General features: G+C 35.0%; 1 protein-coding gene across 1 annotated transcript in view; it reads right to left on the reverse strand.

Annotated features, from left to right (window-relative positions):
- LOC138715469 (cytochrome c oxidase subunit 7A1, mitochondrial-like) overlaps positions 1-21930 on the reverse strand; it is a 36277-nt gene extending 14347 nt beyond the window's left edge. The window contains exon 1 of the mRNA XM_069848403.1: positions 21745-21930. Coding sequence (XP_069704504.1) covers positions 21745-21816 — 72 coding nt within the window. The 5' untranslated portion in view covers positions 21817-21930. The remainder of the gene's footprint in view (positions 1-21744) is intronic.
- Between the last annotated feature and the right edge of the window lie 242 nt (positions 21931-22172).

Here is a 22172-nt window from a genome sequence, read left to right on the forward strand (position 1 = left end):
TAGTTCCGGAACTGCTTCTACAAGGACATGCATTGTGTAACATCGCCGTGACCCGAAGTGGACTCAGAAAATTTTCGCTCTTCACGAGTGCGGCCACTTTTTTTTTTTTTTTTTTTTTGACAACTGTACACATATTTGTGTCATGTTTTTTACTGATAGAAAACAGCAATAGTACAGTGTTTACTCATTAATAATAGTGGTATGTAAAGACATTATTTTTCCATATTTAATTATATAACACAGATTGTGAAAAGGGTTAAGTAATGGGTACAGTTGCAGTAGAATGGTGCAAAGTCCAATACCTATTTTTTCCTATTCTGGAGCAATTTTTACTCACAGATCTGCCTGTAGAACTGCCCATGCTCCTTATTTGGAAGCTAGGGAGTCATTGCTAGTAGATCCTTCTTTTCTTCAGTAATTTCCCTATCTTATGCTTTAATTAAAAACAAGGCTGACTGCACATCTTTCATGTTTTTATTTTTTTCCTTTTTAAGCACTTTAATGGTATGCACTGCTTCATTATCATGGGACTATTTCACAGAAACACTACCTGCTTTACTATCATCATACTGAATGCAACATGCCTTAGAAATATTCAAGTTCTTGATGAAAATTAGTTGATCAGCAACATCTTGCATATTAAGGAAATATGACTCTAGCATTGAAACGGTTTGAAATGGTTTTACAACTTTAGAGTCTTGTACGATTTTAAGCAGGTCACTAGGAATGAAGGCTTTTGTCACTTTGTCGTTTTTCAATCAAAGCGAAATCAGAATCGCATTGCAAGAAACTGTAGCCGCTGAGAAGGAAACGTTGTTCTATGTGCTCAAATAAACCAATGGCAACTAAAAAGAGACACATGAAAACCATTACACGATTTTTGTTTTCAGCTGCACAGTTATCAGATTCTTCTTGTTTGTTGTGTCCATATTCATCAGTTTTAGTACACACAAGGCAATCTCATTGGCACCTCTACTCGCGATGCTTTCATCCCACATACACATATAAGACTGCATTGTATCACATACACAAACGCCAAAGTTATAACGTGAAAGCTGACATCTGTGAAACATTTCGCTGTGTGTAAGTTTGGGCACAAACATGACCTGTTGAAGATCCATTGCATTCTATGATGCAGCTTACCGTCTGAAACTGCATGGTGCTGGCAACGTAACATCTAAATATCTCGCTTAAGAAACACAAGTGGATGTAGCCTCTTTCATACATCATCCTCCTAGGCACATTGCACTTTTCTGCATAATAAATTCGTTTTCTATGATTTTGGCACTTTGCACCTTTCTACTTTAAAGTATCCAAATGTTCGTGACAGTTTTGACACTATTTGGTCTAAGATGGAAAGATAATGTGAAAATTTGGAGACTCTGCACTCAAAGAAAGTGAGACGTGATCACATTGACAAAGAGAATAAAACTTCCTTTCTGGGGCTATTCTATGAAATCACTGACACATTAAAATGACAAATGATAGCCAAATTTTCAGACATTGACAAACTGGAATTCCTAGCATTGCTCAATTCTGAGAGGTATATGAACTTCGCAGAAGTGTTTCCAGGAAAACCCTTTCAGATCTTGATGCAAAACTATGGGTCATTCTTTAACATGATGCGATTGAAAAATGAACTGTCGTACATATATTCTCCTCCCGAATGTGCTAACAAATCTGTGTATGAGTTAGGTTTGAACTTGCGTGTCATTGGTCTCACAGAAGCTCTACCGGAAGTTACCAAACTCTGTAACATGAAAAAAGGACAGATGTTCAATGACTGTCATAGATCTCTTCTTACAGAAGACTCGCAGAATCGAACTTCAATACAGTAGTCTACAATATCACAGTACCGGTAAGTCTGAATAAAGTTCTAATGTTGTGGTCAGGCTAAGTTGTATTGATTAATGACTGGTAACACCCATGTAATACTCACGCCACATCACTGATATGACTTGACTAGGACCCAAGGATGTAAATACATTTGTATCTTAACGTGGTAACGCAATAGTAAAGAAATGCCATCATAATGTAATTCTAAATTAACCTATTTAACAATGGTATTAATTTCCAAAACGAATCCAGTTCTCTGTAACCACACAACATTCATCACAATTTCAAAAATCGACATCATATTTATGTACGAATAATTTCGACTATATTAAATTGTACTATTGTCGAGACTAGGCCTCATGGAAAGAGAAAATAGTTATGAAGTAGTTAACGAGTAAGCTCTGTCTGCCTTGTTACATTTAAAAGCAGGGATTGGGAGGGCAAAAATTTAAATATCAAACTTTTCTTTCAAATCCCAAACATCCTTATAAACCCAACCATGCTCATAATACAATCACATACAGCATAAATGTTTCAAGCAATTACAGAAATACTATTAATCCTCTATCACTTTTTTAGTTTCTGTGTCAGATACTATACCTATTTATTTTGGTTACATTATTTAATAAAGTTATGAAATGAATGCAGAATTAGTTCCCAAAGCCTGGAAGACATCTATTATACATCCAATTTACAAGGGGAAAGGAAGCATTGATGATGTAAATAACTACCGAGGAATTTTGCTAATCTCTGTATTGGGGTAAATCTATTTTAGAATTTTGGCTGAACGTATAAATATATGGACAGAAAGATATGGAATATTATCAAATTTTCAGAAAGGTTTCGGAAAAGGTTGTAGAACAACAGATAACATTTTCGTATTATCAGCAATAGTTGATAAATATTTAAATTTTTAATGAGGTAGAATTTATTGTGCTTTTATATATTTTGAAAAAGCCTTTGCTAGAGTAAACAGAGCGACAGTGTGGTATAATTTGACAAAAAAGGGACTCAGTATTAATATGATTAAGAATTTACAAGCATTATATAACACAAAGTTTTATGTAAGAGCTAACACTGACAGAGTGACAAACATTTAGCCAATATGTGGGAGTCAGACAAGGTTATCCAATTAGTACACATCTCTTCAATTTATATATACCATAGACGATATATTAGAACACATTAGCAAAAGTAACGCGCATATACCAGTAATTAGTAACGTAAATATACCAGGTTTGTTGTATGCTTATGATTTAGTGTGTAATGCAATAACGGCAATGGGATTACAGAAATAACTAAATGCTATATAACAGCGTTTCTCAAACTATGGTCCGTGGACTACCTGTGGTCCTCGAGGTCTGCCCTTGTGGTCTTTCAAACAAGATAGAATAAAAAATAAAATTCAAACGAATTGCATATCACACTATAGCTGAAAATCTCAGAGTTTGGAAATGACACATGGCAATCGAATTTCACTTTTTCTCCCAGTACTGACATTTTATGAAATTTATTATCCTACCCATCTATCGACTTCTCACTCTACTCTCAGCAACGAAAGAGGAATTTAAAGCAATATACACGTGGTGTTTCTCGCCATCTTTTCCCTGCACATCTGGCGCCGCGCCTGTAACCCAGCCAGGGACCACCCGAATCCATAACAGAGGACCGAAATACCGAACCTTCATTCAATTTTAATGTATAAGTATACTGGTATCAAAATATGCTACGAAAATGATCAATTTTCTTTCGAAGGGAACAAGCGTAAGGTGGTCCGCGGAACTGTTCTGACTTTAAAAAGTGGTCCCCACTTCAAGAGTTTGAGAAACGCTGCTATAGAAGAATATTGTAATGAATATATAGTCGGTGACTCAGGAGAAGACGAGCGCTGAGTGAGAAAAAAGGGTGGTTAATAGATAACATTACGACATCACGTGCAATACTTGTACTACTATTAAGTAGAAACATTATTTCTGCTTAATAGTACTATAAGTATTGCACTACTGTCGTAACATTCTCTATTAACTACCCTTTTTCCTCACTCCGTGGTCGTCTTCTCCCGAGTCACCGACAGTAAATTAAGAGTGACTGTAAAGAAAACAAAGGTCATTGTGTTTAAAAAAGGTGTAAAACTTAAGAAAGAAGAAAAATGGTTCTTAGCCTCGGAATGTGGAACCAATTAAACCAATTATCTGGGCGTAATACTTGATTCACAGGGGAAATGGAATAAACAACTTCATAAAGCAACTTTGAATGGTGGGCAAGCATTGGTAGCAATTAATATGTGGCTAGCTGAAATACCAAACATTGACATAAAAACTCTCAATAACGTATATAGTTCACTGACAGAAATCAGACTGTTCTATGGTGGAAAAAAATAGATAGAATACAAGATAAATATTGTAAACAAGTTTTGCAACTTCCCAACTTGGCACCCCGGAGAACAGCAATGCTGGAATGTGGTTGGTGTAGGAGTAGGGGAGAAATTATGGTAAAAATAGCAAAATTTTGTTTTAGAATTATAAAATTGGAAGAAAACGAAATTAAGACTGATAAAATGAATTGGGCTAGCACTTTAAAAAATGAACTTGACAAGATTGGTCTGGGACAATTGTGGACAGAAAATCATGAAAATCAAACTAATGTTTTGAGTATTATAAGACAAAGGTGTAACAATATAGAAAACCAACAAATGTTTAGTTACATGAATGACAAAACTTCACTACAAAATTACAGGAAAGTTAAAATTGTATGGAGTCAAGGACCATATATAACAATATGTGACAGAAATAACTAGAATTGGTTTTGCATGGATTAGGACAGCAGTATGGAAATTGAGAGGTTTCAGAGATAATACATAGGGTGATTTAAACCACCCACAATAGTAATTTATTTCGGAAACTAGTGGATTAAAATTTTCGAGACAAAAATATTTATAACTAAACTACATATGAACTTGATTTCATCAATCAACTCTAACAGGAAGTAGGGTCAGTGGCATATCACTTTAAAATTTCAAATGGGAGTCAGGGTCAAATAGGATACCATTTGACAGACCTCTTCAAAACAAACAACTTTCATAGGAAACGTTTTTATTAATTCCTGCTCTTTCAATAAGAAAATGTATGAAAAGGCAATGGGTGATTCGGACCACCTTAAGTCATTTATTTCGGAAACTAGTGCATTAAAATTTTCGAGACAAAATATTTATAACTAAGGGACATGTAAACTTTCACTTGAGCTTGATTTCATCAATCAGCCTAATAGGAAGTAGGGTCAGTGGCGTATCACATTCAAATTTCAAATGGGAATAGGGTCAAATAGGGTATCATTTGATAGAGCTCTTCAAAACAAACAACTTTCATACGAAACGTTTTTATTAGTTTCTTCTCTTTCAATGAGAAAACGTACAAGAAGACAATGCCATTAATATTGAGAAATGTTACAAGAAGGAAATATAAACAAGATAAGTCCATTTGATGTCGACATAGTACACATGCACAATTACCTGGCTGAGTGTAGCCCTGGTGGCCGGCAGCACTGTCGAGGGGTGAATACAAGTAAATTACCCTTTCCCCTTTCCTCGCTGCAATACAGTACCTACAGTACGTACGGCCAGGTCTACATGTACAATGCACTTAGCCAGATAGGCTCAGGTGGAATTGCTCGACAATGTAGGCCTACATTAAGAAGGAAGTGTTTTGTTTTCTCTGTAGCTATATATGTACATCTGTCAAGTTTTGCAATTTTTGTGACTAATAAAATAAGTACCTAAAAGTTAAGAGTGATTAAAAATACCTCCTACGTACTACAAACAGTAATGGTTTACACAATCAAGAAGGTTTTGATATGCTGATATTGGGAGAATCTCATAGAAACTTCCAGGCTGTTGAGTGTGTGTATATACCCGCAAAATGTTTGTCAGTCTTGCATTGTTTTCATCCATCTTGCTGCTCGTGTACAAGCAACTGGACAGCTGCAGCCTAACCATAATCAAAATATACGTAACAGAGACCTGTGCAAGGCGAGATATCAGCTGATGTCATTGCTGCCGTTCTTGTCAATCCTCATGACTCGACCAGGAGAATTGCTAGGGAATCCGATATTAGTCAGACAACGGTGTGGAAAGTTCTGAGTGGCAGTAAATACCATCCTTACAACATCAATATACATTAGCAGCTTGAAAGAAAAAATTTTCAGAGTCTTGTGGTTTTCTCCAATTGGTTGTCAGGTAAAACCCATCGGTTTCATCGCAATATTCTTTGCACAGATGAAGTAACATTCAAGAGCAATGGCAATGTCAATATCCATAATGCTCACTACTGGTCTCAAGTCAATCCTCTCTGGCTGAGAGAAGTGGACAACCAGCATAGGTGAAGTGTCAGTGTCTGGTGTGGCATCTACAGACACCGAATCATTGAACCTCATTTCTTTAAAGGTGCTCTAAATACTGTCATGTATGCTGACTTCCCAAAGAACATACTCAACCAGCTTTTGGAGGACATACCACTGGCAACACGAGCAGTAATGTGGCTTCAGCAGAATGGTTGCCCAGTTCATTTCTCTTTGGTGGCACGTGATACAGCCATTCAGCTCTTCCTTGGGCAATGGATTGGGAAATGAGGTTCTGTGGCATGGCCAGCACTATCTCCTGACTTGAATCCTTTGGATTTCTATTTCTGGGGATGGTTAAAAAACATCATCTATCAAGATCGTTCCACAACAAGAGATGACATAAAACAGCGAATCTGGGAGACTTGCCAGTCACTTGACCACACCAAAGTGTTAGGAGTCGCTTACAGTGTTAGAAGAAGAGTAGAGGTGTGTGCTGCTCAGAACACAGACAGTTTGAACATTTATAAAAATTAATGGAATTGTCCTGTGTTTCAGTAACAAGTCAACATTAATTGTTTTGTTTACATTTTCCTCTTGCAACATTTCTCAATATTGATGACATTGTCTTTTTGTACGTATCCTCATTGAAAGAGTAGGAATTGATAAAAATGTTTCCTATGAAAGTTGTTTGTTTTGAAGAGCTCTATCAAATGGTACCTTATTTGACCCGACTTCCATTTGAAATTTGGAAGTGATACGCCACTGACTCTACTTCCTATTAGGGCTCATTGATGAAATCAAGCTCAAGTGAAAGTTCATATGTCCCTGAGTTATAAATATTTTTGTCTCGAAAATTTTAATGCACCAGTTTCCGAAATAAACGACTTACAACTGATCTGAAGCACTCACTGCCTTTTCGTACATTTTCTCATTGAAGAGTAGAAATTAATAAAAACGTTTCCTATGAAAGTTGTTTTGAAGAGCTCTATCAAACTGTACCCTATTTCACTGAGACTCCCATTCGAAATTTTAAAGTGATACGCCATTGACCCTATTTCCTGTTAGAGCTGATTGATGATGTGGTTTAGTTATAAATATTTTTTGTCTCGAAAATTTTAATCCACTAGTTTCCGAAATAAATTACTGTTACCAGTGATCTGAACCACCCTGTAGAAAATTACAGGTGCGAAATATGGCGAAATAGAAACTATAAAGCATATATTGTTAACATGTGTCGAGACAGATTGGAGTGAACACAGTTTTATGAAATAGAGATGAAATTTGAGTCCATCTTCCTCCCATCTCAATCACAACTTGGAGTCAAGTGGACATGGAATCGACTGGTCTTTTCAGTTCTCAGTCACGGCATCCCAAGCATCCTGGATGAGCTTCCACAAATCATCAGGACGTCTTGGAGGGGGATTGACCAATTTTTCCGCATATGCTTCTTTACTTGTAGCTCAGTCGGAAGAATGTCGGAATTTAGATGTCAACATCTCAGGTTCAAAACCTCGTCACTCCTTTTCATTTTATTGTACTACAGGATAGTATAATGTAATAATATAAGAAGAAAAAACTAACACTAGTATTATGCAACTGTATTTCACATCTAACATTAAATTTATATTACTTATATCACCAAACAATAACAGAATACAAATGATAACTTGAATATTATTTATATCACTAAAGAATGATAACAAAATAAAACGATAACTTGAACAAGGTTCAAACTCAACCTTCGAATCATTAAGCGAGCACATTACCACTGCTCTACGAGATGCAGATGTGAATGGCTCCTGCTTAAACATCTTAGTTCCGAAATTGCTTCTATAAGCGCATGCATCATTGTAACATCACTGCTATCTGAAGTGGATTTAGAAAATATTCGCTGTTCACGAGTGCGGCCATTTTTTTTTGACAAGCTGTACACACATATGGCAAACCGGCCTGAGAGGTTAAGGATTAAGAATGAACTTCTCATAAGACTTAATTATAAAATGACCTGTACGGAGTTTCATTTATTTTTAGCAGTGAAAAACTTCTTTTCATAGTAGCAATTAGTAACGTGAAACATCAAAAGACAACAGTACCAGCAACAACTACTACTACTAAACAGTAACGATAGCACCAGAAAAACTTAGGGTAAAAATTACAAAGTTTCCAATTGTTTCCTTTATAGCGACAAGGTTCATATCATCATTGTTCCTGCAATAACTCCTATGTGACATATTTATCGATTTTCAGATTTTTGCTCTATTAACTAACTTAAATAGTGATACAGCAAATATGTAATTATATTTCCTTCTTTCGAAAACGTAAGAATTCACAATCTCCTATGTATCATTGTCCTATGTATCATTGCCATAGAATTAATAAATGTCTTTTTTCTTCCTACTGAAAAATTTTATATTTTGCACATAGGAGTTATTGCAGGAACGATGATGATATAACCTTAAACTTCTTTTTCCCTTCCCCACAATATGATACAAGTCTCTCAATGTTTTATATCAAAAGGTAGCAACCCTAGCTGATAGATAACTGATTAAACAGTAGAACTCTACAGTCACCACAAATCTAACACCCTGTGTTTTTAGCTTTGGGGAATAAATGCCAATACTCTAAAGGCTGAACAGCTGTAGAAAATTACTGACATCAGCCTATTCGAAGTAAGAAATTCACTTTATAACAAGAAAGCAATTAATCTGGGTAATAATTTTCTTTCACAGATGTAAAAAAATGGGTGTATATCAGGGATGAACATTTCCAACATAATCTTTGAGGCTGGCGAGTATTTTAAATAAAGCTATGTATTTTATTTCTAATTTCAATATAATAACAACAAAGAGTGGTAAAGATGAACTGTTCAAGACATTTTTTTGCTATTAGCTTGTGGACAAGCGCTGTTTAGTGGTATGGTTTCAAATTTGGTGCACTGTAGTGTAAGATCTTGAGCAAGAGTAAAAAAGAGAGGGGGGGGGGGGTTCTTTACAATAGCGTTACCACGTTAAGGTACAAATGTATGTGGGTCATTTGCAAAATTTGTATAACAAATGGACGATTGAGAATGTCAAAATTAAAGTATTATTTAGTGCATATTCTGCATGTATTAATATAGTGCAATGTCTCTGCCATAGTAATCAGCCACTGTACACTCACCTTGCTTTACAGCACTGTTTTCAATGATGTAACAGACATGACATGGAGTAACAGATCTGACAGGTAACAGACATGACAAAGCAAACAAGCATGTGCTAACCTAAAATTTGTTTGCTTAAAAATCTTCAAAATAGTAACTTAACTACTGCACACGAACACTATTATGTCCTCTTGATCTTGACTTTATATGTTGTTATTTGTGGAAAACACAACACAAATGGATCTGACAGAGTAAAAATGCACGCTTAGACTAAAACATAAAGCAAGAGTATGACACACAATCTCGCCAAATCAAAATGGGTGAACATAGCAGTACAATCAAAATGACTCTTTGTGCATCATCTTGGCTTGTGCTGACATCTGTGGGATTTCTTTTCAACTGTGTATCCATAGGAACAGAATGGTGTAACAGACCTGACTGACTTACTGGACTAGAGTAATTATGCAATCATATTTAAGGAAATATAAACTCAGACATAAATGAAAAAGTTTTGATATCAAATGTTTCTTTGATTTTTTTCTCAATTACATTATTAAACAAACCTTTATCTGGACATAATCATGCTCTATTTTAAAAACTTAACTAGTATGGACACAGCATTTTAGCTGTTACTATGAGAATTTTATTTTATTCTCGTGAAATAATTCACATGAAGGAAATAATTCTTGTGACGTTTACTACATTAGTATTGAAACTACTCACTGTTAGGAATTTATAACTCTATCGTTATAAATGCAATAATGGGAAAGGTAAGAATTGATTGACGTCATTTGTTATACAAATTTTGCAAATGACCCATTTACATACCTGTCTTTCAGCTAGGTCATATGTACCAGTACCATAAACAAAATAAAATTTGAGGGGCGTGCTTCCATACAGGGGCAGTGGCATTTCCTCTAAGGTTAGAGCCCAGTTTAGGTGTGTGTGTATTAATCGAAAATTAGGGGCTAGAAAATATTGAGAATAGGACGCATGTTTATATTATGACATTTTTTTTCGATTAATACACACACACACCTAAACTCGGCTCTAACCTTAGAGAAATGCCACTGCCCCTGTACGGAAGCGCGCCCAACTTGAGTGCCGACACCAACTTCACAACAGAATAAGGATAGAAAGTTGCTGTGAAAGTAGATGCTAGTGGAGAAGTGTGGACAGGCAGAATTGCTCTGTCGAGGTAGAAAGGGAAGGGCAGCACATCTCATTTCCTTGCATTTCCTTATTGATCGCAGAGAAAATATTAATTTTTGCAAGGAATAATCAGCAACAGGTTACATTAAATTAGTTCAGGCTTTCGGTATACCTTGCATATACTCACATTTACCTAAGAAAGCCACCACTCCAATCAAACCCCTCTCTCCCAAATTATCCCTTAATACTTTGATGAAGAGGGATCCTTGTTATCCGCCTTCTTTTGGTAATGCTATTGTAAAAATGTACCATTCAAGCAATTTTCCCACTATCGTAATTCCTAATTCTCATAAGCTTTGAAGCTAATTGGAATTTCCTGGTCTCTGATAGTCAAAAACTCTCGACAAAAATTCTTGGTGAATTTCGGTGAAGTCCGGACGGCCTAATTAGTCAAATTCACTCTCCTTACCTCCACGCTGGAGCCCTCTGGAATCTTTTAAATGCGAAAGAGTAGTGTGCAGAAAACAACGGGAAGCTACCGCATTAATATTTTCCAAGAAAAACTGCAGACATTGCATGCTGGAAAAAAAATTTGGGGCAGAAGATGATATCAGATGATCGACAACATCTATGTATATAATTTGAACTGGTAATGGAAATTACGGGAAAACAGCTGAACGGATTTTAATAAATGATCCCTCATTTTGAAGCTTGGAACCCAAATTTTTTCAGAAAAATAGTAGTTCTCAGTGAAATATCAATTTTCATACGTTATTTTCCTATTTTCAAAAATCCATCTTTCTTCAGTTTTGAGAACTAGGTCTAATGGCATTTCAGCACGGCTGTGATTTCAGAATAAAACAAAACACGCACTACAATAAACAATAGCTATTACACGAAGGCCATGACCTGCAGGATTGCTTACATATTTAGAGTTCAAATTCAATTGGTTATTAAAAATTTCAAAACTTAATAATTTACAGGTTTGATTCTGTGGTGTGTAATTTTCTGAGTACAGCTGTATATTGGATATTGAAATCTACAAAACTTGAAGTGGTTTGATTACATTATAATCATTTAATCCTGAAGATGAGGAAGATGAACATCCTCGAAACGTCGGTGGATCACCAACTTATGACCTGGCTGGAAGCCCGAGAAAATTTCGAATTATCACGTCGCCAGGAAAGCTTCAGTAGTTATTACATTATTACCATTAGCAATGAAATTTCATTATAGTTAATGCCATGATGTGATTATTTTTCATTAATTATACATATTAATGCTACATGATGATATTAATTGTAATCTTATTGTTCATGTTATAGTTGTAATCCCCTGGTAGAGGGGCAGAGAAGGCCTGACGGCCTTATCTCTACCAGGTTAAATAAATAAATCTAAATCTAAATCTAAATCTAAATCTAAAAAAAAATGATGATATGAAAGTGAAACGTTTTGGGGTTACATAAGTAGATATAGAGAATATGTTAAATTAGATCTTCATTTCCATAATTTACTGAGTGGTGGGTATTATATACATAAAACTTATGTAAGATAATAATATTGTTATTAAAAATCAAGTGTTTTTATAGTTATTAATCAAGTGGGGTTGGGTCTTGTTCATATACTTAATGGCAGTGTGGTGTAGATATTTAATGCATCATTCTCTTCAGTATTGACTCGAGAGAGCGCAAAAATTACAGTTCCTAAGGAAAGATGGTATTACTTACTGATAAAATAAGAGACCTACAAAATTTTGTAGTATCTCGATCATTTCAGCAAGATCTCTTAGCAGGATAAAATGATTTTACCTTCTACATTTCAATCTCAACATGCAGCAGATATACCAAAATGCTATGTTTATTGTTCGAAAGCATAGCAAACCTGACTTTTACAATCCACAATGACCTGAAATTGCTTTACTCCCACATGAAAAACCCACTGATCATTCTGACATTGTTACTTGCGTTTTCGCGTTGAAACTCAAGAGACATAGGAAACATAGGTTCAAGAAAAAGTATTGGACATAAAAACCATTCAGAGGGAGTATGTTTCATATTATGGAAGCAAATAACTTTCAAAATGTCTGGTATTCTTCATTGAAAATAGATCTGAAAAATTTTTATTTGAACGTCTAATGGACTTAGTTTGCAACATTTGCTGCACAAGCCACTAGTTAAACTATATGAATTGAATGCAGAGACTTAAAAGAAAGGCAGAAAATAGGAAAGATTGGAGAATGCTGGGTTTACAGTAAAGGATCTTCCCTTAGTCAGAACATTCTGAATGAATACGCTTCGAAGTACAAAGAAATGCCGGAGAATAGAATCCCTAAAAGAATGCTACAAGGGAGAATACATAATAGGATAAGAGTGGGATGACCAAAATTAAGATGGTTAAACAGAGTTACAACGGACATGGAAACTATGAGAGTAAGAGGATGGAAAGAATTAGGGCTGATGGATCAGATGGAAAGCTATCGTCCAAGCGGCCAAACCTACCCAGGGCTGTAGAGCCAAAGAAGTAGTAATTATAAAGTAAGATTATGTGATGAAAAATAATTAAATTAGTGTTTAGAATATTCACAATTTGAAATTTCGTAGTAATCTATATTTCTTTGAATTTGTTTCAAACACTTTATGGTACTGGTAGAACATTTGGTCTAAAAAATTTTGAAGCCCTAGCATTAATTAACACAGGAATATTACAACTCTGTCTTTCACGTAGTTAAAATTACCTCTAACAATATGAGCTGACAGCCCGATCATTATAGTCACTGTAATTGTCTTCACATTATTTTGTTCTGTTAAAATTCAATAAACTAGATTACCGATATACAGTCCAATTCAGACTCTCAATTTACAAAATACATGTTGAAGGCTGTGCCGTCCTTCACTATACACAGACACAAACCAATAAATCCAACTGCTTCAAAATTGGCAGAGATAGTTACTATTTTTCGTTAAATACCTATGAACTTAGGTGAAAATACAATATCCATTACAGTCTATACAAAACTAGAAAGGTATTGACAGTTCAGCAGCTTCTAAGCATCACCATGGCAACCGCTCAAACTAGCCAATCAGACACCATGACAACAGGCCGACGTTGCCGACTGTTTCACAGCGAGCACGTACTTTGTTCAGAAGTGTTGATTATTATTATTATTATTATTATTATTATTATTATTATTACTACTTACTGGCTTTTAAGGAACCCGTAGGTTCATTGCCGCCCTCACATAAGCCCGCCATTAGTCCCTATCCTGAGCAAGATTAATCCAGTCTCTACCATCATATCCTACCTCCCTCAAATCCATTTTAATACTATCTTCCCATCTACGTCTCCGCCTCCCCAAAGGTCTTTTTCCCTCCGGCCTCCCAAATAACACTCTATATGCATTTCTGGATTCGCCCATACGTGCTACATGTCCTGCCCATCTCAAACGTCTGGATTTTATGTTCCTAATTATGTCAGGTGAAGTATACAATGCGTGCAGCTCTGCGTTGTGTAACTTTCTCTATTCTCCTGTAACTTCATCCCTCTTAGCCCCAAATATTTTTATAAGAACCTTATTCTCAAGCACCCTGTCTCTGTTCCTCTCTCAAAGTGAGAGTCCAAGTTTCACAACCATACAGAACAACCGGTAATATAACTGTTTTATAAATTCTAACTTTCAGACTTTTTGACAGAAGACTAGATGACAAAAGCTTCTCAACCGAATAATAACAAGCATTTCCCATATTTATTCTGCGTTTAATTTCCTCCCGAGTGTCATTTAGATTTGTTACTGTTGCTCCAAGATATTTGAATTTTTCCACCTCTTCGAAGGATAAATCTCCAATTTTTATAGTTCCATTTCGTACAATATTCTGGTCACGAGACATAATCATATACTTTGTCTTTTCGGGATTTACTTCCAACCCTATCGCTCTACTTGCTTCAACAAGAATTTCCGCGTTTTCCCTAATTGTTTGTGGATTTTCTCCTAACATATTCACGTCATCTGCATAGACAAGAAGCTGATGTAACCCGTTCAATTCCAAACCCTCTGTGTTATCCTGAACTTTCCTAATGGCATATTCTAGAGCGAAGTTAAAAAGTAAAGGTGATAGTGCATCTCCCTGCTTTAGCCCGCAGTGAATTGGAAAAGCATCAGATAGAAACTGGCCTATACGGACTCTGCTGTAAGTTTCACTAAGACACATTTTAATTAATCGAACTAGTTTCTTGGGAATACCAAATTCAATAAGAATATTATATAAAACTTCTCTCTTAACCGAGTCATACGCTTTTTTGAAATCTATGAATAACTGATGCACTGTACCCTTATACTCCCATTTTTTCTCCAATATCTGTCGAATACAAAAAATCTGATCAATAGTCGATCTATTATGCCTAAAACCACACTGATGGTCCCCAATAATTTCATCTACATATGGAGTTAATCTTCTCAGAAGGATATTCGACAAAATTTTGTACGACGTCAACAAAAGTGATATTCCTCGAAAGTTACTACAGTTAGTCTTGTCCCCCTTCTTAAAAATAGGTACGATTATGGACTCCTTCCATTGTTCTGGTACAATTTCCTTTTCCCAAATTGCAAGTACAAGTTTATTATTATTATTATTATTATTATTATTATTATTATTATTATTATTATCATCATCATCATCATCACCATAATAATCAACACTTCCCAACAAAGTGATTATCATCTTCATCATAAACTACAAGATTTAACAATTTTACTGATGAAACAGCATTGTCTCAAAAAGCTATTGATTCCAGAACTTCAGAAATTATTAATATCATCATAACTGCCGCAAAACAGTCTATTCCCACTATCAAACAACAATCTTTTAGATCTATGAACATCTGGTGGAATGATGATTTAACTTACATGAGAAAACAGCAGCAATCTGCTCAGAAACAATGGATGAAAATGAGGACAAAATAAAATATAATAAAGCAAGGGCAAATCTCAGAAGAAGTATTCTTGAAGCTAAAAGAACAAGCTGGCAGCGATTTGTTGGGTCCTTAAACCAAAATACTCTGCCTACAACTGTATTGAAAAGATTTAAAGCCATAGAAGGCAAGAGTTATGAACATATCACTCACCTTAAAGACAGTAATCAAACAATAATAACAGAAAATACTAAAAAGGCAGAACTCTTAAATTCACACTATACCCAAAGGCTGACTAATAATCCATCATGGCCTAAATATATGAACAAAGAAGAACAATATCTCACAAGTAATTTTCAACTCATTTTTCATAATAATAATGGTAATTTCATAGAAGACGGGCACTTTGTTGAATATAGTAAGTATTACCAACTTTTTTTATTTCAGAGTTAAATGTTAGTGATCTTTTAGTGACTTTTACATGTTAGTTCTAGGATTTTATACTAGGTGTCGCCGTGATCTTCTTTTAATTTTATTGGTTATAGTTGTCATTTGTTCTAGAATTTTCGTTAATTTTGAATGGATAATGACGTTATCAGTTGTTCTTGGTTGTTTGACGTGAGTGGTGTTATGTTGTGTCTGATGGCTAAAGCTATTGAAAGTTTGTCATTTTATGATTTTTGTGGTTTTCTTTCGATTTGATTGGTTATAGTTGTAATTTATTCTAGAATTTTCATTAATTTTGAATGGATAATGACGTTGTCAGTTGTTCTTGGTTGTTTGACGTGAGTGGTGTTACATTGTAGATTTGTCTGCATTTGTCGAATGCGCATCGTCATGCTTACGAAAAGGCACTTCTCAGTGTCAATAATTTATTTTGTGTGCACGAGGTTGGAATTTTGAAGTAAGAGGGAAAGGAAGGAATCCGTATTCTGAAATTATTTATTAAATTTTGTGTCGATTTTGGTTTCGTTCTTTCGCTGGTGAATAACGATTGTGTTGAATGTTGAGGAGAACACTGTTTTCCTGTGGTTTAAAGGAATTATTTACTGAATTTTCTGTAGATGTTAAGGTGTAATAAGTGTTCGAAGATAATTTCATTTAGTGTAAAGACGTGGTTTATTTATGCAAAGTTGACTGTACGACAAAGTGATGGTTTAGTTCTTTGTTGGCTGCATGGTTTAAGGTTAGATTGCCTTAAAGCCTGTGTCATTTATACTGGAAGTGAAGTGGTTGTCGATGAAGACGTCAATGAGAATTGAATTTTATTTGATAAGTTGATAAATTATTATGTTTTGTTTTGTGTTTTGGTGATTTTTGGGGGTAAAGTGCGGACGAAAACTGCCAGAAAAGTACTACCAACTATGAAGTTCGAATGCCACTAAACGCCAAACAAATCAAAGGCGAAAAATTAAATATATTTTAATTTTTTTGAAGGGCTTGTTCTTCTTTAAAAATATGAACGTATATTTGATTTTTCATCTTTGATTTTGCGATGTTTGGTGACATTTGGACTTCATAGTTGGCAGAACGTTTTTTGTAGTTTTCGTCAGCCATGTTGGATTTTGCCCGTCTTCTAGGAAATTACCCAATTCTGCTACAGGAGAGGATGAAATCCATAACAGCATGTTATTAAATTCCTCTGATAAAATTAGGCAAGAAATTCTCCATCTCTTCAATAATATTTGGAAAATAGGCTTTTATCCTAAAACTTGGAAAAATGCAATAGTAATTCCTATTCTAAAAACCAGGTAAAAACAAATTGGATCCTAAATCATATAGACCAAGAAGAAGATTAACCTGGAGACTTGAAACTTTCAATCTTTTAAGCCCATATCAGTTTGGCTTTAGACCATCATGTGGCACAACTAAAGCTCTATTATATTTTACTCAAGAAATGTATAAAGGTTTCACAGAAATGAAGACCACATTAGCTGTAATGATAGACTTTGAAGCCGCTTTTGATAATACTCCACACATCCATTTTATTACAATCTATGAAACATGGTATCAAAGGCAGAATGCTAAGATTTCTACATTCTTTTCTTAATGAACGAACAATTCAAGCCTCAGTAAATAATCATTTATCTTTATCCAAAAAAAATTACAGATGGTATACCTCAAGGTTCTGTTTTAAACCCGAATTTATTTACTATAATGTTACATGACTTACCTATGTTCCACTTGAGCTTTTTTTATTGGGTTATTTTACGATGCTGTATCAACATCTCGGGTTATTTAGCGTCTGAATGATATGAAGGTGATAATGCTGGTGAAATGAGTCCGGGGTCCAACACCGAAAATCTACTTGAGGTACCCACACATTGTTCGATGTCATGATATGTCACAACAAACAAATAACCAGCCCCCACCATAAGAGCAACACACCCCCACCCCTACAACTGAAAAAAATGCAAATCGCAGAATTCAAGATCAACAGCAGTTCATGGGACACTGATGAAGACGCAACACCGCGTCGAAACGGGACGTCCAAGGTATATAACCCTTTTTAAAAATTTAAATACTTTTTAACGTATGATTGAACAATTTTATGTTTTTAACAAAGTGTTAACGTGAACTAGAATCAATAAAAATAAGTATCTATGCAGATGATGTTACAATATGGGCTACGAACAATGATCCAAATGAATCTTTAACAGTTATGCAAACAGCTGTAAATAATATCAGTAATTGGGCATCCAAATGGAATCTATCTACCTCACAACCAAAAACTGAATATACTGTCTTCACAAGAAGATATAGCTTAAAAAACTATAAACCTCACATTTATTTGAATACTCAAGAAACTCAGTACAATCCAACTCCCAAGATCCTAGGATTAATTTTTTATGAAAAACTTTTATGGAAAACACATTTAACCAATGTTGCTTCGCAGTGTCTACCACAATTAAATCTCATGAAGATCATAGCTAACAAGAAATGGGGATCAGATATCAGATCATATTACTCCATCGGCAAGTCTATCGTGCTATCAAAAAGGAGTGCGTTATATGGCAGTAAAAATTTTTAATAGCCTCCCTATCGATATAAAAAATGAAACCCAAAACATAAAATTATTTAGGGCCAAATTAAAGAAGTATCTAATTTCTCACGCCTTCTATTCTGTAGGTGAATTCATGACATTCAATAACACTTCATGAAATTGATACTAAAACTATGTGTTGTACTAGTAGACTATATTGTAAATCTCGTCTGTATATATTTCATCTAGACTGTGACTATAAATTAAGATTTTATAATAGTATTAAGTTTTTTGACTTGTTCCATATTCTAGCTGTAAGCATGTATGAATACCATGGAATGTTAATAAATATAATACAATACAATACGACAATGCGTGTTTCATAATGCTTACATATGATCAAAATTGACCTATGGATGTGAAATAAGGGGAGGAGCATCAGCAACTCATCTACAAAAAATTTCTGTTCTTCAAAACTCAGCCTTAAGATTATGCCTAGGAGTACCAAAAACCACATCAACCGTTGTCCTAGAAATTGAATGTAATATTCAACCAGTCAGACACTATGTATTACAAAAGGATCTATAAATACATTTAAAATTGCAAGCCCCATTCAGATCTCAGATGTTCTTCAAACTGTCAGATAATATCCTGTGCAATTTCTATAAAATAAACAAAGAAGAAATGCCAATCTATATCAGAGATACACTCCTTGCTAAAACTCCAGTTGTGAACGAAATTCCTCCATGGAAATGGGTGATTCCAGAACATAGCATACAAATTCCAGGAAATCATTCTAAAAATGATCCTCCATACATTCTTAAGTTAGATGCCATGGAACTACTCTGCAGCACATATAAGGATCACCTTCAAATTTATACAGATGGATCTCTAAATCCTAATAATGGGACATCAGGAGCTGGGTATTATATTCCAAAATATCAAGAAAGTTACTTCATACCATGTTCATCCTCCTCCAGTCTTGACACTGAATTGCTAGCTATTGATGCTGCTCTTCAGTGTGTTACTCAATTTTCTGAAAAATCCATTTGCATCTTACAGACTCCAAGGGGGCTATATTTCATATAATTAAATATGTACCAAACCTATACGCACATAGAATTATTCCAATTCAGAAACAACTAAGTAAACTAAAAAAATTTCAAAAGGAAATAACATTTCAATGGATACCTAGTCATTGTGGTATACCCGGAAACGAGAAAGTCGATAATATTGCAAAACAGGCAACATATTTGTAACCAAGACCTCTTCAAGTGATATCTCTATCCAGTGCTTTTGCTTCAGTGAAGTCTCATTTTACAAACCTATGGATCAACAATTGGCTCTCTTCTGACAAAGGGAAAATGTTAGTCTGTACAAAAGAAACCAAATGACCTGGAAATGTACAAAAACTTGTCCAGACATGTTCAAACATTTTTAACAAGAGCCAGAACAGGTCACATTGTCACGCAATTGTACCTACACCGATTTCACATTTCTGATAATCCTACTTGTCTGTGGTGTAATAATCATGATGAAGATCTGGAACACATTCTTCTATACTGTTCATCCATAAACCACAAAAGAAGTAAATTAAAATCATCAGTACCGGTTGCAGAAGACACAGCCCTGCAGTACATATTGACTACACCCCAACTCTGGCTACTAGCAACAGGCATCTATAATGAACACCGATCAAAATACCCCTCATTTCTCGTGAAAAATAGCAACTGAATAGACTACAGTGGACTATAGTGGACTTTATGTTGTCAGCAAACAACTGGATACATTAAGAAGATTGATCCATCATCATCATCATCATCATCATCATCATCATCATCATCATGTCTGCTCAAAGACTACCATATGATACAAATTTATGAGTTTACGATTTCGTCTCAGTTGTTTAGTTCCGACACGGCATACAGGCGGCGCAGAGAGTCGCAATGCACTATTGCACAACTTCACAATGTCGCTCCCTTTCCGCATGTGCGAGAGAGAACTGTCAATACCTTTCTAGTTTTGTATAGACTGTAGTCACTGCTGAATTGCCCATTTAGGTTAACGTTGGCTACCGTGACAATGGTAAATCATGTAGTAACATTAGCCAGGCCGTCATCTTACCATAACAGAGGTCCAGGAAACATTACTTCCCATTTACAGTGAAAAGAAGTTGACAGTACCAGTATGTCTAACCTAAGAAAATGTTGAAATTTAATTAAAATATAGCCTATGTACAGGGCCAGGTATTTAAGGAGATCGCGAAAATCACAATACAGATTTTATTAATCTTTACGAATTAAGTGATTCTGATTAATAATATGCGGATAAAACACTCGCAACAAATCGCGAAATAGAGTTCTAATAGCAAAATATGAACACATTCGCGAATTATTACTATTGCGTCGTTTTATGGAGAATTTCATATTTCATTTTTCTGATTTTTTTTTTCACTTGAATTTGTTATATATCCAAGTAGGCTAAATTACATGGTATTCCAGGTGTTCTGAACTCAAAAAATTCAATATTCCACTAATAATTTGAAAGTGTTAATTTGAGGGCTGAACGTTTTTTTTTTTATGAATGTATGTTAAATACAGTCTCAATCCAACAAATATTGTCTATTGACCATACCGCACCTTTACCAGAATCCAACGAACCTTTAATGTTAATTATTTGGAAAGTAATTAATATTCATACTGAATTATTACTCCAAGTTTAATTTCTAAAATAATTGTATTTTCCAAAATTTCCATTAATCTCCACCAAGAGTACAAATCAATCTCCAACAACCTCCGCGGACACAAATATTAAAAAACACAAATGATAAAATTAATCTCCATAAATACCTACCCCTGCCAATGTTTATAATGGTAATATATGTGCCGTGTGCCTCTGTCGCAGGAAGATAGTCTGGCCTACTACATAATTCAAATGAAAAAAAAAACACACAGTGTTCTAAAATTTGGATAAACTCCAGAACATGGATTGCACCCTTTCCCTCTTACTTCAAAATTCTAACTTTGTGCACACAAAATAAATTAATGGCACTGAAAAGTGCCTTTTCGTAAATATAATGATGCGCATTCGACAAACGCAGACAAATCTGCTCTTTTTAGTATTTTAAGACATAATTTGGTAGGTGCAATCCGTGTTCTAAAATTTTTTAAATATTCGGAAGATAATATTTATACCTAGTTTAAAGCTAATGTGATGGCAGAAAGTATGACTTTCTTTTAGTATCACTTTAATCAACAATTGCAATGTTGGCGTAGTTTTAGCCCTTTTACTTAATTTCTCTGAATAAAACTTCAAAGTAGGCCCACTATTTCTAGAACCTTATACTTGAAATGCCCTTGAAAAGTGATGCAAAGATTAATAGTTTAGTTCTTACAATAGGATAATAGGGCTGGACGTGAGATGAACCGATGAGTCTGCCTGTAATATTATTAAACTGATGAAACATTGTGGATATTATAAATCCGAAAACAGTATACTTTGTTCCTCCTCCACCCAGCTGCTTTCAGATCGTCGTCTGCTTCTCCACTTTTCGTTCGCCCCTACGAGAAGAATCGATCAAAGATACTTCGATAAAATTGGTTATTTTCGACCACAGTCTCGACTCGAAAAGACTCGAAACTTCTCATACGAACCATAGACTTACTAAATAACCGCTAGACCGCACACTGGCGCTAGTGTTATGCTCCCAAATTGAACAGCCGACGGGCGGTCATTTGCTTGGTTGAAATGAATAAGTACAGGTTTAGTTCGTGTGCTATTTTTAATTGCAGCAATGCACACAGATGTAAAGATAAAGAAGGA

Source organism: Periplaneta americana, chromosome 15 (genome assembly GCF_040183065.1).
Source record: "Periplaneta americana isolate PAMFEO1 chromosome 15, P.americana_PAMFEO1_priV1, whole genome shotgun sequence".
Classification (NCBI taxonomy): Eukaryota; Metazoa; Arthropoda; class Insecta; order Blattodea; family Blattidae; genus Periplaneta; species Periplaneta americana.